At 45.9% G+C, this 21,480-nt stretch overlaps 1 protein-coding gene across 7 annotated transcripts in view; it reads left to right on the forward strand.

Moving 5' to 3' along the window:
* The window catches only part of SH2D3C (SH2 domain containing 3C), an 83,713-nt gene extending 63,074 nt beyond the window's left edge, over nucleotides 1-20,639 (forward strand). For 6 of the 7 annotated variants that reach the window (XM_088665325.1, XM_088665324.1, XM_060270587.2 and 3 more), the window contains 9 exons: nucleotides 4,394-4,522; nucleotides 5,767-6,215; nucleotides 10,361-10,485; nucleotides 12,744-13,315; nucleotides 14,912-15,027; nucleotides 15,398-15,569; nucleotides 17,710-17,821; nucleotides 18,571-18,777; nucleotides 19,286-20,639. In XM_088665325.1, the coding sequence (XP_088521451.1) occupies nucleotides 4,394-4,522; nucleotides 5,767-6,215; nucleotides 10,361-10,485; nucleotides 12,744-13,315; nucleotides 14,912-15,027; nucleotides 15,398-15,569; nucleotides 17,710-17,821; nucleotides 18,571-18,777; nucleotides 19,286-19,461 (2,058 nt within the window). In that variant the 3' untranslated portion in view covers nucleotides 19,462-20,639. The remainder of the gene's footprint in view (nucleotides 1-4,393; nucleotides 4,523-5,766; nucleotides 6,216-10,360; nucleotides 10,486-12,743; nucleotides 13,316-14,911; nucleotides 15,028-15,397; nucleotides 15,570-17,709; nucleotides 17,822-18,570; nucleotides 18,778-19,285) is intronic. The other variant, XM_088665323.1, reaches the window with a different exon arrangement.
* Nucleotides 20,640-21,480: the final 841 nt, after the last annotated feature.

Genomic DNA, 21,480 nt, shown 5'->3' on the forward strand with positions numbered 1-21,480 from the left:
ATTCTGCCACACCTGCCCAGAGCATCACCCTGCTCCTTCTTAACCCACCAGAGACCCTGATTCAGCGGCGCTGAGACATTACATCATTGCCTCGCCTCTCCCCCAGGGAGAGGAAACCAGCGATGGGGAGGAGAGCAGGGGAAATGGGGAGGGTGGGATTGTATGTTTAAGGCTCAGGTGCATGAGGGCATTAGCGAAATGGGGCATTAGCGGAAAGCTCATCTTTATGCAGAAGGTTCCCTCTCTAAATCTGTCATTATTATTCATTAAACCAGCCGACATGACATGCAGCAGGGCTAACCCTTTGTGGGGTTTGTTTATGCCTCTCTGCACAATCTGTCAGAAATATTTTGGGACTGCATGGGTGGGGAGGGGGGTGGAAGGACTAGCATTTTCCTACTAGCACATTATTTCAGTTCAGATTTGCCAGCTGCTTCTTGTTGGTTATTGCGCTCTCTCTCTCTCTCTCTCTCTCTCTCTCTCTCTCTCTCTCTCTCTCTCTCTCTCACACACACACACACACACACACACACACACACACACAGTAGCTTTCATTAAATCCCTACAGGGAGCTAAGGATTTGGAGGGCAAAGAACAAGGAAAACTAATAGGTAGGCTAGATCAGGCACGATTGGTCCAGGCCTAGTACCTTAATCCCACCTGCGCTGTAGTGATTTGGGACAGAGCCTGGCAGAAATTCCGGGGCTCGTTCACCAAAGTTTGGATCCAGTCAGTTCTGTATGGAAGGTATAAGGTTCCTTGAAAATTAAGCACGGGGCCAGACTGAGGGTGGGGAGGGATGTTGGCCATTTTGTTGTCAATGTTCAGGGTCAGATCTTTCCCATTGGAGGCAATGTTGAGGGCATGATCTGGAAACAAAGTGTGGCTGGGAGCTAGCTTAAACTCAGGTACAAATTCTTTTTCCTTTTGCCATTGATAAAGCCACTGTCTTTGAGCCTTAATCTTCTATCTTTAAAGCACATTGTGAGCAGGAGCCTTTGGAAAATGTTGAGGACATTTTCCATGAAAGGAATTGGTAGTACTGTAACTTAATAGTATCTCCTCTTTCCAGATGTCCTAGAGCAGGCATCCCCAAACTTGCCCTCCAGATGTTTAGGGACTACAACTCCCATCATCCCTAGCTAACAGGATCAGTGGATGATGGGAATTGTAGTCCCAAAACAGCTAGAGGGCCGAGTTTGGGGATGCCTGTCCTAGACACATATTTGAGGGGAAATGGAGATAAAACAGAGTTTTATCTAACTGGTATACAGATAATGGTCAGGGAGTATTCTGCTACTTTAATACAATAGTTGCTGCATAAATGAGGCATAAGGAATTAATTCATTGTTAACAATACTGTTGATCGTGGCCATTGGGATTAATATACCTAGGTTAGTCATGCCTATTGAGTTCATGGGGCTGCTCAGAATGTGGCTATCGTTGGATACAACCAACCTTCCGCCTGCAATTCCAACCATGTCTACTCAGAAGTAAGTCCCACTGAATTCAATGCTGAAGTCAACACCTTCCTGCACTTCATCTTACCGACTGCAGACTGGAGCAATGTCTTTTTCTCACGTCCTATGCCCCATTTTATTGCTTAACAACCCAGCCTGAAGAAGACCTTTGCTCAAAAACCTGCTCGCAGTGTTTTCATTCATCCTAATAAGAGGCTACTCTTGCTTTAGGTATGTCCAAATGGGTGTCACTTATGGGAGAGATGTGGTTAGAACAGGCTTCTCCTTCCCATTAATTTGAACCAAAGGCGTGTTAAGTTGCCCCACTCTCCCAGTGCTGCAAAACCAGCATGGTTTCTTTACAAGTGGTGCTGGCTTTGCTGAACTGAGTTGCCTAATGAGAGAGGAGATCAGGAAAGCAGGAAACCACCTGCTGCTTGGCTGAACAGGGCAAGAAGACTCTGGCAGCCTCCTGAGCCTCTTCCGCTGACGAGATCTTTGTTTCCAACCCTCCCTGCCACCCTGTTGAATGACTTTTGCTGAGCTTGCATCACCAATTCCCTAACCTGCTGAAAATCTTCAGGCAGACTGAAATAACCTGATGTCAGGCACTGTATTTGCTGTGATGGGAGAGGCAGAAGGGAGATTCTTTCCCCAAAGGGTAGCTTAATGCAAATGTCCCTTTTGGGACAATGAGTAGGGCGAGGGGAAGGGAAGAGGCATCCCTGAGGTTCCTGGTCCTCCCATCAGTAGTGCAAGCAGGGACTGACTTTGGGGCAGAGGCTAGGGTCACAATCAGCAGAACTGGAGGGGGATGAGTAGAGAAATGCAGCAGGCTGTGACATAATACTGTACACATTTCCCTCTTAAAAAGGTGCTCCCCACTCCTGAGTAAGTCTAAAATTAACTAACTCCACCACTGGGTCCTTTGTGCATTCAAGCACACCAGTCAAGGTGCATCACCTCAGAGTTGGCTAGCCAAGCTGATCTGTCAACTGGCTCTTCTCTGCCAGGCCTTTCACAGCAGAAACCACTTCACAGCTCATGTTAGCTGACGAGTCTGTTTACACTTGGCCTGGTTCCCAGCCAGTGGCAATGCTGGCGGCCACATGTGAGTGACTGAAGCATTGTTCCCGTGGCTGGTTAACCAGGGTCAGGACGTCTGCAGATAAAGAGGAGGCTTTGCCATCCTGGATCACCACCCCTCCTTCAGGCAAGCTTCAGCCCTTCATTTTGCTTGCACGTTTTATTCATTTTTTTAAAAAAACCAACCACATTCCCTTGGGCCTTGCTGCAAGCACTCCAGGGAGCTTGGAAATCATTCCAGAATTGATAGTCATGAGCATTGTAAGTGAGGGCCTACATACAGCTTCTTTCCCCGCCCTTACCATATATATGACAAGAGACAGAAGAATGTAAGAAGAGGCCTGCTGGATCAGGCTAATGGCCCATCAGGTCCAGCATTGTGTTCTCACAGTGGCCAACCAAATGCACAAGCCGGACTTCTTCCCTCATTTACAGCAACTGGGATTCAGAAGCATTACTGCCTCTGACTATGGCTCTAGTTACAGGTGGGTAGTCGTGTTGGTCTGCCGTAGTCGAAACAAAATTTTTAAAAATCCTTCCAGTAGCAGCTTAGAGACCAACTAAGTTTGTCATTGGTATGAGCTTTCGTGTGCATGCACACTTCTTCGGGGACGCGGGTAGCGCTGTGGGTTAAACCACAGAGCCTAGGGCTTGCCGATCAGAAGGTCAGCAGTTTGAATCCCCAAGATGGGGTGAGCTCCTGTTGCTTGGTCCCAGCTCCTGCCAACCTAGCAGTTCGAAAGCATGTCAAAATGCAAGTAGATAAATAGGTACCGCTCTGGCGGGAAGGTAAACGGCGTTTCCGTGCGCTGCTCTGGTTTGCCAGAAGCGGCTTTGTCATGCTGGCCACATGACCCAGAAGCTGTATGCTGGCTCCCTTGGCCAGTAAAGCGAGATGAGCGCCACAACCCCAGAGTCGTCCACGACTGGACCTAATGGTCAGGGGTCCCTTTACCTTTAAGGTGCTACTGGAAGGATTTTTTAAATTTTGTTCTGACTTTGGAGGCGGGGCAGAGCAATCATGGCTGTTAGTCATTGATAGCCCTGGCCTCTGTGGATTTGTCCAATTGTCATTTAATCCCATCCAAGTTGATGGCCACTATTGCCTCCTGGGGGAGCGAGTTCCCTAGTTTGTCTCTGTGCTGCATGAAACAAGCGCTTTCCTAAATATTCCAACATTTAGCTTCATTGGATGTCCATGAGTTCTGGTATTATGAGAGAGGTAAATTCTTGTGGAATTCCAATTCATTTTTACACCATTTGTCAAAGTTTTATGGGGGGGGGGGGTTGAGCGGGCGGGACTGTGACTTGGTCTCCTGGGCAATTGGGTGAATTGCTTTCTTGCCTCTACTGTTCTCCTCTCAAGTATAAACAACACTGATTAGAGATTGGATCATTTGACAGATGAAGCAGCTGATTAAAGGGTGCAGAATGAGAATCAGTGTCCCAGTGGTGCCTCAGCCATAAAGGGTCCCTCTTTCCACCACTCAGAAGAGAGGAGGGCCCTTTTGGTAGTGACATCCACCATGTGGAACAGCCTCTCTTCAGAAATACACCATGTGCTTCCTGTGCTATGCTTTGAGTGCTTGCTTATAAACTACTTGTCCAGTCTTGCATTCCAGGACTATCAGAATTGTCTGTTTCAGTAAATACTGCCTTTCTTTGCATATTGTAGTATTCTGAATTTTTAAATTATTGTTGTCATTGATTTTATTACCTACCACCCAGTGTCATGATAACACCTGGCACAGCTTGGCTCTGGCATACTGGTTGTGTCCACCACTGAAGCCTGGCTTGGTGTCACCTCATTTAACTCTTTAACTCTCTTTCTCTCTCTCTGTCTCCAGTTCTCCAAGGAGAAATATATCCTTGACTCATCACCAGAGAAGCTTCACAAAGAGTTGGAAGAAGAGCTCAAACTCAGCAGCACAGACCTCCGCAGCCACGCCTGGTACCATGGGCGTATCCCCCGAGAGGTGAGGGGCAGCTGGAAGATCTCTGGCTAGAGGAAGCCCTGTGTGTCTGTGAGCTGTGTCTCTGAAACAGTGAAGAAGGGTGTGGGGTGATCTATGAGCCCCCTCGTCTTTAGCTGGATGCTACCATGGCTGCCTGGGTCTCCTCATACTCCTTGGTTTGCAGCAGGAGTGTCACAAAGCTCCTTCCTTTATACATGGGATTCCCCAACTGCAGGCTTCACCCTTTGGCAAGAGTGCCTTGTCCCCACAGACCTCCATTGCCTCCACAGCAGGGTTGCTGCTATGGCTGTGACTCGTGGAGTCATAGGGGTGGATCTGGTAGTGCCATTTACTCAAATCCCCTGCTTGATGCAAAACATCCGGAGAACTAGCTCAGGGGAGGAGAACCTGTGGCTTTCCTGTAGTTGTTGGCATACATCTCCCATCAGCCCAATCAGGGACAATGGGAGTTGTAGTCCCAACATTTGGAGGGTCACAGGTTCCCTTCTCCCAAACATTTGTGGGGAGATATCACCCTCTTAGAGTGGAAAAGGCTGTAAACCAGATGCCAAAGATGTGCTGTTGTCCACAGAGCAACCACAGTACTGCAGGAATTATTGGGAGCAATGGCAATGCCCATCCTACAGGTAGAGCACACCTGGGAATTTGCAAGCTCACTCTCCAACAGGGAAAATTAGGATCTTGTCTCTGAGACTGGACAAGATATGAATCCAAGAGAGATTAAATAAACAGCCAATTATAGGAAACAAGACTGCTTTCGTTGTTCAGGCCCGGCATCGCTGATCTGAGGCACTTGCTGTAAAAAGATAGGACTTTCAGTTAACAGTATAGTTGTGTTTGGAAGAGGGCAGCACTCCAGATAGATGGGACTGATGTGGGATTCATGAGAATGATAATGCCATTGGGGGATCCCTCACTCCTGCCCCAAAGACTAAAATTTCTCCACCCTTTAGCCCAATAGTCCTCAACCTTTTGAGACAGAGGACCCATCATTAGCCCAAACACTGTACCCTAGGAATCTGTGTTCCTGAACTTTAGTTAGTGGTGAGAGAACAGTGTTCTCTGCACATGATCAGAGACACAGTTCTTCCCAACTCACCTTCAGAAGGGAATCATGCTCTCCTTCCAAGACAAGGAGCTGTTGTTTTTAAAAAAGGCCATTCATCTGAGCAAACAAAAGGCCTCTCACTTTCTTTCAGGGCATTGCAAATTTGCTTAACCAAACCTTCCATCTGGCCTTTCAGGTGTCTGAGAGCCTGATTCAGAGAAACGGGGACTTCCTGATACGCGACTCACTCACCAGCCTTGGGGATTATGTGCTGACCTGCCGTTGGCGGAATGAGCCCCTCCACTTCAAGATCAACAAGGTGATGGTGAAGTCCAGCGAAGGCCGCACTCACATCCAGTACCTCTTTGAGCAGGAGAGCTTTGACAATGTGCCAGCCTTGGTGCGCTTCTATGTGGGCAACCGCAAGCCAATCTCTGAGCAAAGCGGTGCCATCTTCTACTGCCCCATCAACCGCACCTTCCCGTTGCGCTACTTGGAGGCCAGCTATGGACTTTCCAACGGGAAGCACAGCGGCTCCCACAGCCACTCCGGTCAGAAAGGGGGGCACATCAAACGGAGGAGCATTACCATGACTGACGGATTGACGGCTGACAAGATCACAAGGGGTGATGGGTGCCCAACCAGGTAAGCCTGTACAATGGCAAACCTGTTCTCCAAGAGCCAGTCTGTATGTAGCCATACAAGGAGGCAGCATCAGCAGGCTTGGGGGAAACTCCCAAGATTTACAGAAAGACAAAATGAAGGTGGCAAAGGGAGCCCTGGGGAGGGGACTGCCAGACACATACCAGTGAGGTCTGAGCAAGTTCAGTAGGCATGGAATGCTAACTGTTGCAGGGCAGGGTAGGCAGAAAGCCAGTGGGAGAGGAAATGGAATGGAGTATCCTCCAAGAGGGTGTGGTTGGTTGGCTGGCACCCTGACCAAAACCATTGCATACTGCAACAGGTTGTTGCAGAGCCCCCTTGTGCATCCAGCTTTCTATGTCCCTACTGGTTATAGAACCACCCTTGCACTTCTGCAGTTTCTATTGTGTACTCCACTCAGTGGTGGATTGCCTCTGGTTGTCTCAGAAGCTTGTGCCAATTTCTCTCAGCCCCTCTAGTTGCCATTGTCTTCTCTGCTCTGGGTTGCATCCAACCTCAGTCCTGCTCAGAGGAGACATGTAGAAAATGATGCAGTTGGGTAGCATAGGTCCATTAGTTTTAATTGGTCTGTTCTGAGTAGAACTTACGTCAGCCACAATCCTCTGGTTCCAAGGGAGGGAGTGATCATGAGCTTGTATCCTTTAATACCTGCTCCTAGAAATACAACTTCAGGGTTCTTTTCTGGAGACAACTGAATGGAATTGAGGTTACTGCAACAGACACAGTTACTCAAGAAATGCCAGTATTGCTTTTCTCACTTGTGGGAATTGGGACGAACCAACAAATTACCAATATAAATGAGTATAATTTCATTTCCACAAAGATGGCAGGCAGTGAGTGAAATGGCTTTGCCTCTTGAACTGCAAGTACAGAAATACAAAATAGCAAGAGATTTCGCAGTTGCAAATCCTATCAAGTACCTGGGCCCACATTGCCTGGGCCATAAACTGAAATGGTTCCTATTGTGGACAGGGGGCTAGGAGATTACTCCTTATGGAGTGTGCCTTGGGAACTGGACAAAATTGCAGTATGGACCGCAGTGCACCAGGCATTGGGGCCAACATGAAGGTTCAAGAGACAGGGAGGGAGAGGACAGTGGAGAGAGACACTGTTAATCACCTGTCCTGAGGAAGGGAAGGCAAAAAGAAGCAATATCCTGAGTTTCCTAGTAGAGTCCAGAATTGCTGGCATAGGCAAGCATGGGCTCGTAGGAGGACAGTGCCTGGATATCTTGGAGAGCAGCCGAGACTAGAAACATCCAGGAAAAGGGTTCAGAATCAAGCAAAGATGAGGTGGTCAAATATATGGTTTGCTCAATAAATTTCTAGCCTACCCCTACCTCCTGAATTCTAATGAGCTCTAGCTCCGAGTCCTACAAATCAGTTCACATTTCCTGTCACAGAGTAGTGGGGAGGTCAGACAAAGGTGTGGGGGAATCAGAACCCACAGCTAGGTGACTGAGGTGCCCCTCATGGGGAAAAGATGGAGGCATTTCCCCGGAAATTTCCCAAGTGAGGGCTTTCCCACCCTTACCTTTCCTCTGCTTATTTCTAGGCACAGTCCACACTTTAAAGCTCTGTGTCCAAGCGCACCCTCCCCCTTTTTTTCATTTCGCTCCAGAGCTTTCAGGACAAAAATCTGCTCTTTGAAGCCAAATCGGAGCAAATGGCAACCTGCAGAAAACCCAAATTGATGTTTGCTCCGATTGAGCTCTGAAGAGTAGGTTTTCGTGGGAAATACTCCAGGGCAACAACAATGCTCTTATATGGAGCGTTAAAGTGTGGACTGTGCCTCGAAAGAGCATTGCAAAAGGTAAGTGTGGATAAGTCCCCTACTAGGGGAAGATGCTTGTTGGGGGAAGCCTCTTAATTTCTTTCTCAGAATTAATTAACAGCTGGATAAAGGTATCTTCACTTGCTTATTATTTATTTATATAAGCTATTTCCAGCCAGAAGGTAATCCCAGAGCAGCTTGCAATCATGAAACATTAAAACCTCATATGTAGTAGTAAAAACAACAACAACAAACAAAATAGACATCAATAAAAAATAATAAAATATCAGATACACTTTCATTATGTATAACAAAAGTTTCTGGGGACTCAATACGCTTGCAGTAGTCTTATTATACTCATCATTGTTCACAATGTGGGAGGACATGAAACTATGGAGAAGGTCCAATTAAAACCACTCTAGCTTCCTCTGGTTCCTTGGCAATGGCACCATACTCATTTGTTTGGCTATGTGCAAAGTAAACAAAGGGCAGCATTCAGCTGTGTGTAGACTCTTTGAAATGAATGAGGAGGACTAAGTTAGGTCCATAGAATTTCAGTAGGTCTGCTTTGAGTGGAACCTAGTTGAATACCACCCATGGTTCTGAGGTTTGTGTGGAGTTCCAGCTGAACCAAGCTTCTCAGTAGCAAGAGGTTTGCTGCTCTGGGTCTGAAGCAGCTCGGCAATCTTCTCTATATCCCCGGGGCTCATAAGTCCTCCTGTGTGAAATAGAACTCCTGCAATTTGGTAATCCATCCTCCATGATGAGGACTGTGGCTGGTTGATGCCATCACACATCTCATACGGGAAAAGTTATCCAGCTGATGGAGACCTCAGCATCCTGGACCAGACCTCACAAACAGGGCAGGCCCATGTCATTGGCAAAGTGAGGCAACTATCTCACAGAGCAGGTGCCCTGGGGGCAGTGGTGATAGCCCTTGGCTGTTTCTCCCAAGTCTCCCACACCCTTTGTTGGAAGGTAGAGATGTGTGCTACAAAGCTTGTCCTTCCCCTGCCTGCCCCCCAGCTAACCTTCTGCCCTCAGAAAGCTGTCCCACCACCAGCACTGACTGTAAGAGCCAACCCGGTTGGCTTCTCTATGCTGAACAGAAAAGTTGTGTGTGTGCCATCTTGCCCTTTTCCTGAGGCAGAAAAATGCCTTGGGCTGGCCCTGCCCCTAAAGTGCACATGAGTACAATGTGCCAGTATTCCACAGAGGTGCAACTGGTGCAGGGTGCTTGGTTTTTAACCCATAAAGGCCTAAATATTTTGGACCATTCTCCCCTGTGTACTGCACTGGAAGCTCCTGGTAGAGCAGAGGGTTCTCAGTCTTTTTTCTCTGGGCCACACTTTCAGAATAAATGTTTGCTTGCACCACACCAATTATTTTGCTGATAACAAATACATAGGAAAACAAAAAGAAATAACTCCTAGCGTTATTATAACATGGAACACAACTACTTTATACTGTGAGCATAGGACATCGAGAAAGTATGAAACAATGCATCTAGATAGGAACAGGAATCATTCCCAAAATATAATTATAAACAAGCCTCTTAAGTACCTTAAGTATTTCTACAAACTCATTGAGAGGTGTGAGCTTGCTTTTGCTGGGTAATCCCATTTATATTAGGTCTAATTTGAGAAAAAACAGACTCTCGTCTCCTCACCAACCCAAAGAAGCCTTTCTCTTTTCTGATCTTTCATATTTGTCAAATCCCTATTCACAACAATATGCCATGGAGAACTGTAGAAGAATAGCCAAATGCTCTTGCTCTCATTTTGAAAAGATATCTATCCATATTCTGTAATAAAAGAAATACTGTACTATACCATACTAAGTGCTTTTTTTCTAGGGGTACCAGCACTTTTCTTTCTAGAAGAAAAGCACTGACTATACTATACGACACTGAAATGTTTAAGGTTGCCCTTGAATCTTCCTGCCACACTTGCCATCCTCTCCTGACACACCAGCCCTTTGAGAACCACTGAACTGGATAAATAATTATATGACCGGTCTGCCTTATGCAGAGCTGTTGGTCCCTCTCTCCTGGGGTAGATAGTCTGGTGGCCCCAGTTCCCATCAGCCCCAGCCAGCAGAGCCCAGTGGTCAGGGAAAATTGTTGCCATAGTCTGGAGGACACCAAGCTGAGGAAGGCTGGGGGGAGATGAAGCAGGACAACTTGATGTGGATGTTGTGCTTTTCTACAAACAGGCAGAGTCCCTGGCCGCTGCACTTCTTGCCTTACTCAAAGCAACAATGCCCACTTATTCCACGGGTCTGGCCCCTTAGTCTAGCCTGCTTGGTCCTCTTGGGAGGATTTGTGCCAACACCTTCTTTTATCCTTTGCCTAGCGTCTCCTTGCCACATCACCGAGACATCATCCGGAATTGTGCGGTCAGTGTGGATCAAATCCAAGACCTCCACTCTTCAATGTCTCCCATCTCTGAGAGCCCTGCAACTGCAGCCTACAGCACAGGTAGGAATGGTTTTCAAAGAGCAAATAAAAATAAAATGGAGAGGGTGAGAGAAATATTCAACGTATAATAAAGAGTAATCACAATGGCATGTGAGAACTTCTCCCTACTGTTTATAAAGCATTTTTGTCCTGGTCTTTAGCACAAAACTTTCTGGTCCTTTCCAGATTATCTTTTATTAAGTCCTCCTACATAAATGGGCTGCGTAATTGTTTAGGGGACTTTTTGGCAGAGGTTGCTGTTGCTGCTGCTGTTAATATTTGTTTATCTTTATTTTGGATCTTTTGATTTATGTGGAAATTGTTCAGTTTAGTCGTGTACTTTCTGTTGCTTCGTTTATTGTTCATGACTACTTTTTATTATGTTTTTAGTTATGTTGTAAACTGCATTGAGCATAGTTTTAAATTTGGAAAGGCAGCATACAAATAAATGATTGATAATTTGTCTGCACAAAATTTGCAGGGAAGTTATATGATGTCAACTACTGAGCTTTCATTCTGATTTTATTGTGGGGTGGGGTGGGGGGTTATACTATGCTATGTTAAGTAATTATTATCCCACACTTCACAATGCATTTTCTCAGTCACTTTCCTTATCACAAAAAGTCTAAATTTGGGAGGGTGGTGGAGGAAGTAGGCTAATCAACTTTAATTGTGCAGTCTGAATTTGCTGATTGAATCCCACCTGAAAATAGTGACAGTCTGGAAGCCCCTCAGATGGCTTGAAGGTCAATAGAAACCAACACAGGCCATTGCTCTCAGGCTTACTTCCTAATAAAGTACATGACACACACACAAAAGAAAGAATGGAGACGGATGAGGGGAAAAGCAAACTTGGGTGCTAGTTTACAGCTATTAACAAACAGGTAGGAAAGAAGCAATTGAGGTATTGGGATGTAATGGCTACTACCAGGTAACAACTGAGTGAGAGCTAAAGGTAATTGGTCTCTCAGCAGCGCTGATGGAACAGCCCCGCTTTCCTTTTCTCTCATAATTAACTTGTGGAACTACAATAAGGGCTTATCCACACTTGCCTTTCTTCCACTCTTTATCAGGCACAGTCCACAATTTAAAGCTCTTTGTATGAGCACCCTTATTTTTTTCTCACTCTGGAAATTTCCCTGCAAAAACTTGCTCTTCAAAGCTCAGTTGGACCCAAACATCAATCTGTTGAAAACCCAAATTGATGTTTGCTCCAATTCAGCTTTAAAGAACAAATTTTCGTAGGGGAGCCTTGGGGCAAACACACACACACTTGAACACAGAACGTTAATGCACGGACCACTTCCTGGAAAGAGCGGGGGGGGGGGGAATAAGTGTGGATAATCCCTAATAGTATTTCCATAAGGGTTTACCTGATGGCCTTATAAAACCACACAAGTCAGTCAGTGGCCACAGTTTCCACAGTAGGAAAAGGCATTTCTGGAAAAAATGTTAGGGAAAGGGTGTTGGACCAGATGGGCTCTTGTTCTGAGCCGGCAATAATAATACAGGGCTAAGAGCAATATGGGTCTGTTGGGGAGTGGAGAATCAATTTAGTATAAATCTATGCATATGGAATTAAATTTGTAAACGATCATTTTTTTAAAAAAAGTAAATGAATAATCACTTTAAAAATCTTTAGAAATATAATTTATATTAACTGTTTATTATGTCAGTAGCAAAAAGGCCCAATAATCAAACCTGTATGGGATTTAATGCTACAGAATAGCATCAGCTTTATATAAATCTTTATAATATTTTGCAAAGTTTACTTATTTTCGAAGTATTTGTTTCCTTACAATACATAGGTGGAACTTATTCCTGTAAGTCAGTGTAGCCAATGACCAGGCATCAGGGTAGTTATAGTCTACAACCTCTGGAAGACATCGTGTTTCTTACCCTTCTGCCCTACACCCTTTCAGCCAGTATCTTCTCAGCCTCCATGATGTTCCTTTCTTTCATTCATTCCTGCAACCTTTCTTAAGGCATTTGACAATTTGTGGAAAGTCATGTCTCTCAGAAGAACAAAACACAGCAAAATAAGTACCTATATTTGCTTATGCATGCCTTAACCAGAGACGGAAAAACAAAAAAACCCAAAAAACTGCTGGAAGACTTTGAGCCAAAATTTCCCAGTTGTTACAAAGCAGCAACATGGGCACCCACAGATGGTTGTGTGGACCTCATAACATGTTGCTGTTGCAACCCAAATACTTGTTTTGCTGCCTGTGTCCACTCTTACAATAAAAAAACAACCCTTTCTCTACCTCTCTTTGCAGTTACTCGGCTAAAACCACAGACTGGCCAAACCGGCAGTGGCATAACCCCGTCATCCCCAGTCATAAGACGCTCCAGTGAACCACAGCTGTGCCAAGGAAATGGTAGCAAGGCCGATCAGTCCGACAGCCCCCACTCTACCCCTTCCCATGGCTACTCAAGGGCCTCTCCTTCTCCCTCGGTCAGCAGCTATAGTGATCCGGACACAGGACATTACTGCCAGCTGCACCCTCCATCCCCAGTTCAGTGGGACAGGCCAACTGCAGAGGGGAAGCAGATGCCAGCCAAGAGCTACGTCGAGAGGCTAAAAGGGGACGAGGGCCAGAGGGGGCTTGCTCTGAATGGTTCCGATGTGGAGGTGGGGCCCAGGAAGAGGCTGGACCTGAACACTGTGGGCTTTGTTGTCCCTGTTGTGGAAAGGACCTCCTCCTTCAACCCAGCTATCTTCCAGTCGCTCCTTATCCCTCTGGAAAATAAGCCTCTGGAAATGGCAGTGCTCAAGAAGGTCAAGGAACTCCTAGCAGAAGTGGACGCCAAGACTCTGGCCAAACATATCACCCAAGTGGATTGCCTGGTATGGGATTTTTGGTTGCTGGTGGCCTGTCACAGGGGCATTAGCGGCTACTCTAGAGTAACGACTCTTCCACTTGTTGCCTTTTCATGATTTTATTGGTGCTGAGTATTTACAGTGCAGAGCAGTGCTATGTACATGATGTCAGTTAGGAGTCAGAACCTCCGAACGGATGTTCGCGCGTTTTCTTCCAGCAAAATAGTCTCGGGATACTGAATCTCTGCCCCCGCCGTTTCCAGCGCAATTCTGGGGTTGGTGGGATGGGCCTTCCCCCCTTGCCTCCCACTTCCCGTCTCCCGCTGGGCATGGGCTCCGCTACCTTGCCTGAGCCTCGGACCCCTCTTCCTGAGTAACCGCTAGAGCTATCCCCTTCCCCGCTGCTACTGGCGCTGGGCGATGAGCTGGTGTGCAGAATGGGAGGGACCTGCCTGTATCTCTTGTCCCTCACATGGCCTCTTTGGGCTGCCTCTCGCTCAGAATAGGGCCAGTTAGTAGCAGCTGTGCTAGTGGCTTATTGCTTTTGGACACTAGGGATTCTGTTTGGGTGATCAGCTCTGGGCTGACCTGCATATTCAGAGAAAGCACATGTAGGTTGGTCACCAGTCTTATATTCCACATTGATATGATGTGACGGGACCTTGTAGGAAATTAAAGTGGTGACCGCCTGGAGCCAATAGGATTACCTCCACTGGATAATCCTGCTGGGAAGGGGTCCTGGCATAGAAGGGGAGTCGCCTGGTGGTGGTTGGGGCACTAACTTGTGAGAGGGCACACCAGACAGCACCATGCCAAGGGCCACCAGGGGCTTGTGCCCCAAGCCCCAATTCTCCCTGCTCCTCCATAATTCAATCACAGGTTCATAGAAAATTAATGGCTGTTAATTTAAGTCTCATTACACAGGACAGCGCTCTCTGGGCTTTAAGTGTTTGCGCTGTGGTGCCAGTCTCTCTTGTCAGCGCCAAGTGTTTATTCACTTGCTTGGCAAGCAGACCTACCAAAATTGTCCCAGGAGTAAGCCTGTCCTTGGCTGGTCCAGAACAGACTCTTATCTGTTCTTCCCAGGCTGAAGCCAAAGAGAATTTTGCTGAGCCCATCCCCAAACGTTTTGCACAGCAGCTGAAGTTGCCAGAGTGAGGGAGCCTGCAGGAGGACAGTGTTTCTCCACCTTGCCTTGCTCCTCCTCATAGACACCCCTTCTCAGAGGAGACAGACCCAGCTCTGTGACCTGTTTAATCATTGTCTGTTATACAGGCATGAAGGACTCTGCAAAAGGGAAAAAACAAGTGTCCAAGCCATTCAGTATGCTCAACACAGCTGGTGTAAGGAATTGTGGAAGGGAGGGTCAAGGCTCTGTGTTAGGCCCACTGCTGCTGCTTTACTACAAAATTATTTTTAGTTTGTGCAAAAATGCAGAAAAGTGGGACATAGAGCTGAAATAGCATCAATTAAGAACAATTATTTGTGGTTGTGGAGATTCTAACAAATAACAAAATATCATCATCATCATCATCATCATCATCATCATCAATTCTTTGCGTTGTGAAGATTCCTTTCTGCATCCAAGGATAGACACAAACCACTTTCCCCTCTTTGTCGCAGGTTGCTAGGATACTGGGCGTTACCAAGGAGATGCAGAGGCTCATGGGAGTGAGCTCAGGGATGGAGCTGCTCACCCTGCCCCACGGACATCAACTTCGGCTCGATTTGTTGGAAAGGTAGAGTTTGAGGGGCAGGCAAACAAAAGAGATGCTTTGGGCTGGGTGGGCAGGTCCCTCGTTGCTAAGCACAGTCCTGCAATGTCTGTCCCTCCTGCAGAGATAAGGGCTGCTGCCTTTTAGGCAGCACTGTGGAGATTCAAGGGCAGGAAATGTGAAACTAGGTGCAGAGTTTAGCATTCTGAGCTTTTGCTTTTTTTTAAAAAAACCTAGCCCTTAAGGCTCTTGGATAGAAACCCATTGCACAAAGGTTCTGAATGCCCAAGTTGCTGGCTGGGGAAGTAGAAATTCGGAAGCACTTCTTCTACACCCCTTTCTTTGCTTCCAGCTGGCTTCCTCACTTCCTTCCTCCCCTCTTCTCCTTCCTTAGGTTCCACACCATGACCATAATGATTGCTGTGGATATTCTGGGCTGCACAGGAAGCATGGAAGAGAGGGCCTCCCTTCTTCACAAGACCATCCAGCTGGCTGCTGAGCTGAAGAGTACCATGGGCAACATGTTCAGTTTTGCTGCCGTGATGGATGCGCTTGAAATGACCCAGGTACTTGTCATGAGCACAAGCAAGTGGCCTTTTTTCTTGACCACTGCCCCACCCACAGCTTGCATTTTTTGCTGATCTCTGGAGTCCCCTGCAGACCACCAGCAAATTGGGCTACCAGCATCCCTGTAGAAGGAGTTTGGGCTTTGGAAACTACCAGAAGTTCCATTAAACAGGTGTGCAAGACACTCTTGCTGGCTTTTTGAGTGCTTCCATAGTTGGAAATACAACAGCGTAACCGGCCGATATTCTCAGTCACCAATTTATAGACATATAACACCAAATGACAAAATCATACACACAAGAATATGTGACATTCAAACATCATAGAAAAACGTATGACAAGATTCAGTCCAAATATCAGTCCAAAAAGTATCAAGTCTTAAATACATCTCCTATAGGGCATCCATATGGCATGTGAAAAGGTTCCAAGGTCCATACGGCATATGAAGAGGTTCCAAGATGTTTTCAAGTAGATGAATGAGGATCTAGGTCAGCGTTTCTCAACCACTGTTCCGCGGCACACTAGTGTGCCACGAGATGCTGGTTGGTGTGCCGCGACATGCGGCGACGAGAAGGGCGATTTGCATTGTCACGTGCCTGGCGGCCGCCAATAATCAACACTGCCCCGCCGGAAAGCAATATTTCTCCTCCACTTTCCCAAAGCTCAGTGCAAACGAGCCTGGCGGCCGCCAATACACAACGCTGACCCGCCGGAAAGCAATATTAGGCAAATGAGAACAGTCATAATTATAATATAGGGCAGCACAGAGTTAAATTTTTTAACTTTTTTAATGGTGGTGTGCCTCGTGATTTTTTTCACGGAACAAGTGTGCCGTGGCCCAAAAAAGGTTGAGAAACACTGATCTAGGTAACAACGGAGCATCCAAATGTGGTAACAAATGACGGTGGCAATGGAGTATCCAAATGAATATGGGAAGCAACAATGGATGGTGACAAAAAGATGAGACAAGGTTACCCAGGTTATATACCTTGTTTCGCTGGAACTGGCTCCTTCAGTGAGTAGAATGCTGTATCGCATTCATAGATAAGATACTAACTGGAACTCCAAGTGTTGACTCCAAGTGTTAATGCAACAAGGTATGAGCCTGGCCAGGTTTTATCCAGTATCCCTTCCAGGCATAGGTTGCTCACCTGCAGCACCCCCCAATGTGTTTTGTGTTCTCTTTTTGTATTTTTATGTTGCAAACTGCCCCATGATCTTTGGGTGAAAGGAGGTATACAAATTTAATAAATAAATAGCTCTGCTTCAGCTTCTCCCAGTGAGAGAGGGAGAATGTGCCCCTGGTAACAACAACCAAGCTGTGATGAAGAATAAAGAGGTGGCCTGGATTCGAACCTCCTTAGTGAGAGAAAGGAGGCGAGATCCAGGCGAAGGACTTGTTAAATGGGGGGACAAAAAAAAGAAGAATTTTAAGGGGGATTGGCAGAGGGGGTGCGGGGGGGAGGAATCGGGGCTGGAGTGGGTGAGAGATGGTGTGGGTTGAGAGGTAATGTAAATGAGGGATTGATAAAACGGTTTGGAATTGGAATTGGACTGCACACAGGAGTTGATCTGGGACTTCCAGGGACTGGTCGCCGGGGGATGGAGGGGGGACTTTAGAATAGAGACTGAGTGAGATGTTAGAATGTAAAATGATTAAACTAGAATACATTTTAGTGAATAAACAAGAGGTTAAAGGGAATACTTAGAGTAATAAGAAATTTGTTAAGTGGTAGAAATATTTTTATATATGGTATTATAAGAAGTTTGTAAGTGAAATAATGAAAAAGGGAAAATTGCCAAACAAAGGATGGATTAGACTCGGAGGGGGAGGAGCGAGGAACTCAAAGATATGACAGAGTTAATAACATTAGATTGATTTTTTCTTTTTTCTTTTTTATTCTGTATTTTTTCTGTTTGTGCTTTTTTGGTTTTTGTGTTTTGTTTTGTTTTTCTTTTTGCAATTTTTTGCTTTTTTCTTTTTTTTTCTTTGTTAGATGGTTGTTTATGATATAAGATGATGATGGGAATGGAAATTGTAAGTTGAAAATGTCAATAAATATAATTTTAAATAAATAAATAAATAGCTCTGCTTCAGTGCCCCTCCCCTTATGTTTCCCTTTCCCCCTTGGCTTTCAGATCTCACGTCTGGAGCAGACCTGGATGGTTCTTCGCCAGCGTCACACGGAGGGAGCTATTCTCTATGAGAAGAAGCTGAAGCCTTTCCTTAAAAGCCTGAATGAAGGCAAAGGTAAGCTTTGGAAGTAAGCTAGCCAACCCCCCTCTTGGTAAGCCTGTCTATGCCTTGGAGAAGAGTGCCAATCATGTCTTTTGCCTCAGGCAGCAAAATGAAAGAAATGCTTAAGTTTTGAAACTAGCCTTGTATATTTATCTGTCCAGTGTTGTTTGTATGAGCATTAGCAAATATTTCATAGAATTGTAGAATTGGAAGGGACCCCAAGAGTCACCTATTCCAACCCCCTGCAATGAAGAAATCTCAGCTAAAGGATCCATGACAGATGGCCAGCCAGCCTCTGCCTAAAAACTGCTAGTGAAGGTTTTGCTTTTAATTCTATGCTGTGGTCCAATGCGCATAGCAAAGAATTTGCACATGAGAGACATAGAAGCCTGGGAAACTGCTTTATGCCAGGCCCATCTTGTCCAGCATTACCTGCCCTGATGAGCAGCAGCTTTCTAGAATCTAGACCATCGTCACTATCCTCCTCTAAACCACCTCTACATTTTTTTTAAGCACAGTGCCCAGAACTGGCCATAGTACTCTAGGTGAGGTCTGACTATTGCAGTACAATTTCTTTAATATTGCCATGGAAGGATTGGTGGGCATAGCGGGTTTGGTATAGTGCAGACCAAGAACCTCAGGCTTGTAATCAGAGTATTTTTGAAGGGCTGCAGTTAGTCAAAAGGAAATGGTGCAGGGCAAGATATGCAACGACAGCTCAGCTCCTCATATAAATAAATCCTTTTGCTTTCTTCTTCCAGAAGGCCCCCCATTGTCCAACACTACCTTCCCACACATAGTGCCCCTCATCACACTTCTGGAACGGGACGCAGCAGTTCCAGAAAACCCCGAGCCCTGGGAAAACTTGGACAGTGGTGTGGAGGTAGTCATGGCCCACCTGGAAGCAGCGCGAATGGTGGCTCATCATGGCGGACTGTACCACACCAATGCAGAGATGAAGCTGCAGGGTAAGGAAGGCCATGTGGAACAAAACTCAGCTAAGAGCATGTTGGGAAGGCAGAGCAGTGTGTGCCCCATGGCCTGTTCTGCACTCCCTAAACTAGCCTGCAGCCTTCAGGCAACCTGATGCCAATGTTGAACTAAGATTGACCTGCCTGTCAGCTTGACTTCTGCATGTGGAATGTAGCAGGGGACGGTGGCATCTTCTCCTTTGCCTTGAGTAGCAGTATGTTTGGGGTCTGCCTGGATCACCACTGTCAGTGCTAGAGTTAGGGTGGTACAGGCGGTTCCACCCTACAGGTGTCAAAAGGGGGTGCAAAACAACAACAACGATCCCCATATTTATATGGGTACCAACCAGAAGGAATTGTTGTCAAAATAAGAAATATTTGTGCCCTCAGACCCTTAAGCATTCCCGTGTGGTTTCTCTCTTTGAATTAGAAATCATAGGCTTTGTCTATCAAGGCATTTTCCAGCAGTTTCTCTACTACAAGCACGCTTGTTCTCTCATTGCAGGCTTCCAGCCTCAGCCAGAGCTGCTTGAGATCTTCAGCACAGAGTTCCAGCTGCGCCTTCTGTGGGGCAGCCGAGGGGCCGAGAGCAGCCAGAGCGAGCGCTACGAGAAGTTCAACAAGGTTCTAACAGCATTGTCCCACAAACTGGAACCGGCAGTGCGATCTAGTGAGCTATAGCCCAACAATGTGAGCTCTGGGCACAAACAGCAAGGGAAGAGCAGGTTGCAGAAAGCTGCTTGCACATTCCTCTCTACATCAGCCTTGGTAGGGTGTTGCCATTGTGGGAAGTAAATCTCAGGCTGGGCATGGGGAAGCCCTGTGGTTAGTTTCTGCCCATAAAAGCGTCTTAAGAACAAAGTAGCCAAGTCAGAAGTTGGCTGTAGTAAAAGGGCCTTTTCCTGCATGAATTACTGACAATCAACATACAAACTGTATAGGGCTGGCTTCCTCCTTTTAAAGGCTGGCAGTAACATGGCTCCTCCCAGCTACCACAGGCGCCTTCTCAAGCAGTGTATGAAGGATGCTTTGCTCAGATTGGTTTAATGGCCAGAGTAAATAGCATTTAAGGCCTATAGCACGGTTCATGGCTGGTTCAAAAACTCATCAGTATGAGGTAGAACCTTGCATCAACTTTGCACTTGGTCAAAACTGACCTTTACACCTCACAATTGCATTTGAGTCCAGTGCAGAAATCTGGTCCCCTTGCTACCTTGCTGTTGAAGTATAATCTAGAATGGCCAGTCTCTCATCAGCTCTTTATTTTGTCCTCCATCAAAATTAATGAAGGCAAAAAAGGGCCCTGGCGTATCCAGTCAGTGCTGACTCCCTATTTTGAATGTTCACAGCTGTTCCTGGGTCCAGTAAGTTAAGCACGGGGTTTCTTCAGGGCCACAACCCCAGGTATTTAGCAAATTAGGGCCTTAGGGGGGGTTTAATTACACATAAAGAGGAACACATGGCTGCTGCTAACCGTCATCCCGTCCACCACTCCCCAACATTTGGTAAAAGCAACTAGTGATATGTCCTTACATTCAGCATTCCTCATGTGTAGACAGACCCTCACACATGCCTCTCTCCCCTGAAGCTTATAATATGCCTGAGTCCCCATTTCCACCTTTTAACATCTTAAAATTTTGTTTTATTTGGCTTTGCTTCAGGGTTTGTTTGGTTTGGGGCCTTTTTCTGCTTGTAAATAAAAAGATCCACATTGGGAGTGTGTGTGTATTTGTATTCAAAAGGGACATCTTGTAAATAATTACGTGCCTCTTTATTTTTTTTCTTGTAAATTAATGTACATATACCATGGAGTGTCTTCTCTTGATTTTTGCATACAATAAACTTTTATGCTTTTTTTCTTCAAGAAATTTTCTTTGGTAGATTTTTTTCAAAATATTTTATTTCTTTTATTATGTTTTTAAATGGCACTTCTGTACTCAAGTGCCCATAAGCAACTTACACAGTAAAAAAAATTAAAAGACATTTTAAAAATAACAGCAACACACAAATGAGTATTTCTCATCTGACAATGTATTTAATTTGAACAAGTCCAACACATCCTGCTTAAAAGATGAGTACAACTAAGTCCACTGACCTATCTAACCACCCTCCCAATTTAAAACCATATGCCTGAGTAAATAGGAAATGTTTTGCCTGGTGCCTTAAAACAGCGGTGGTACCAGGTGAGATTGGTGTAGCATTTTGTATTAGGACCAAGTTCATAACACTGCCCAACCATTAGTGAACTTGGGCCCGTTGCTATTCTCTCAGCTTAACCTTCTTCACGAGACCATTGTGTGGACAAGCAAATGCAGCAATGGCTCTGCCACTCCATAGAGGCTGGAGGGAATAAGGTTAGAATGTTGCTCCCTGCTATTTCTACATGAGCATTTGATCTCAAACCCTTGGTGAATGAGGGACTTTCCCCGCATGCGAAGACAGGCTCTGGTGGAGACCAACCGTGGGTCCAACGGTCAAGAAAGTGGTTTCTGAATGTGCTGTAGAGAAAAGTGAGGGGCAAATGGGGCTCAACAACCTGAGAAGGTAGCCCATCCGGGAGAAGGAGGAAAACTCTGATCCTAAGCCTCCACTGCCTTGTGGGATATCTTTGGGAGAAGAAAAGCCTAAGGAGTAAACTCTGCATAAATCTAGAGTGAAATTGGTAAGATATTTAGATGGTGCCTTGTATGCCTCCTTCCC

The sequence above is a fragment of the Zootoca vivipara genome, chromosome Z2, assembly GCF_965207765.1.
Source record: "Zootoca vivipara chromosome Z2, rZooViv2.hap1.1, whole genome shotgun sequence".
Taxonomy (NCBI): domain Eukaryota; kingdom Metazoa; phylum Chordata; class Lepidosauria; order Squamata; family Lacertidae; genus Zootoca; species Zootoca vivipara.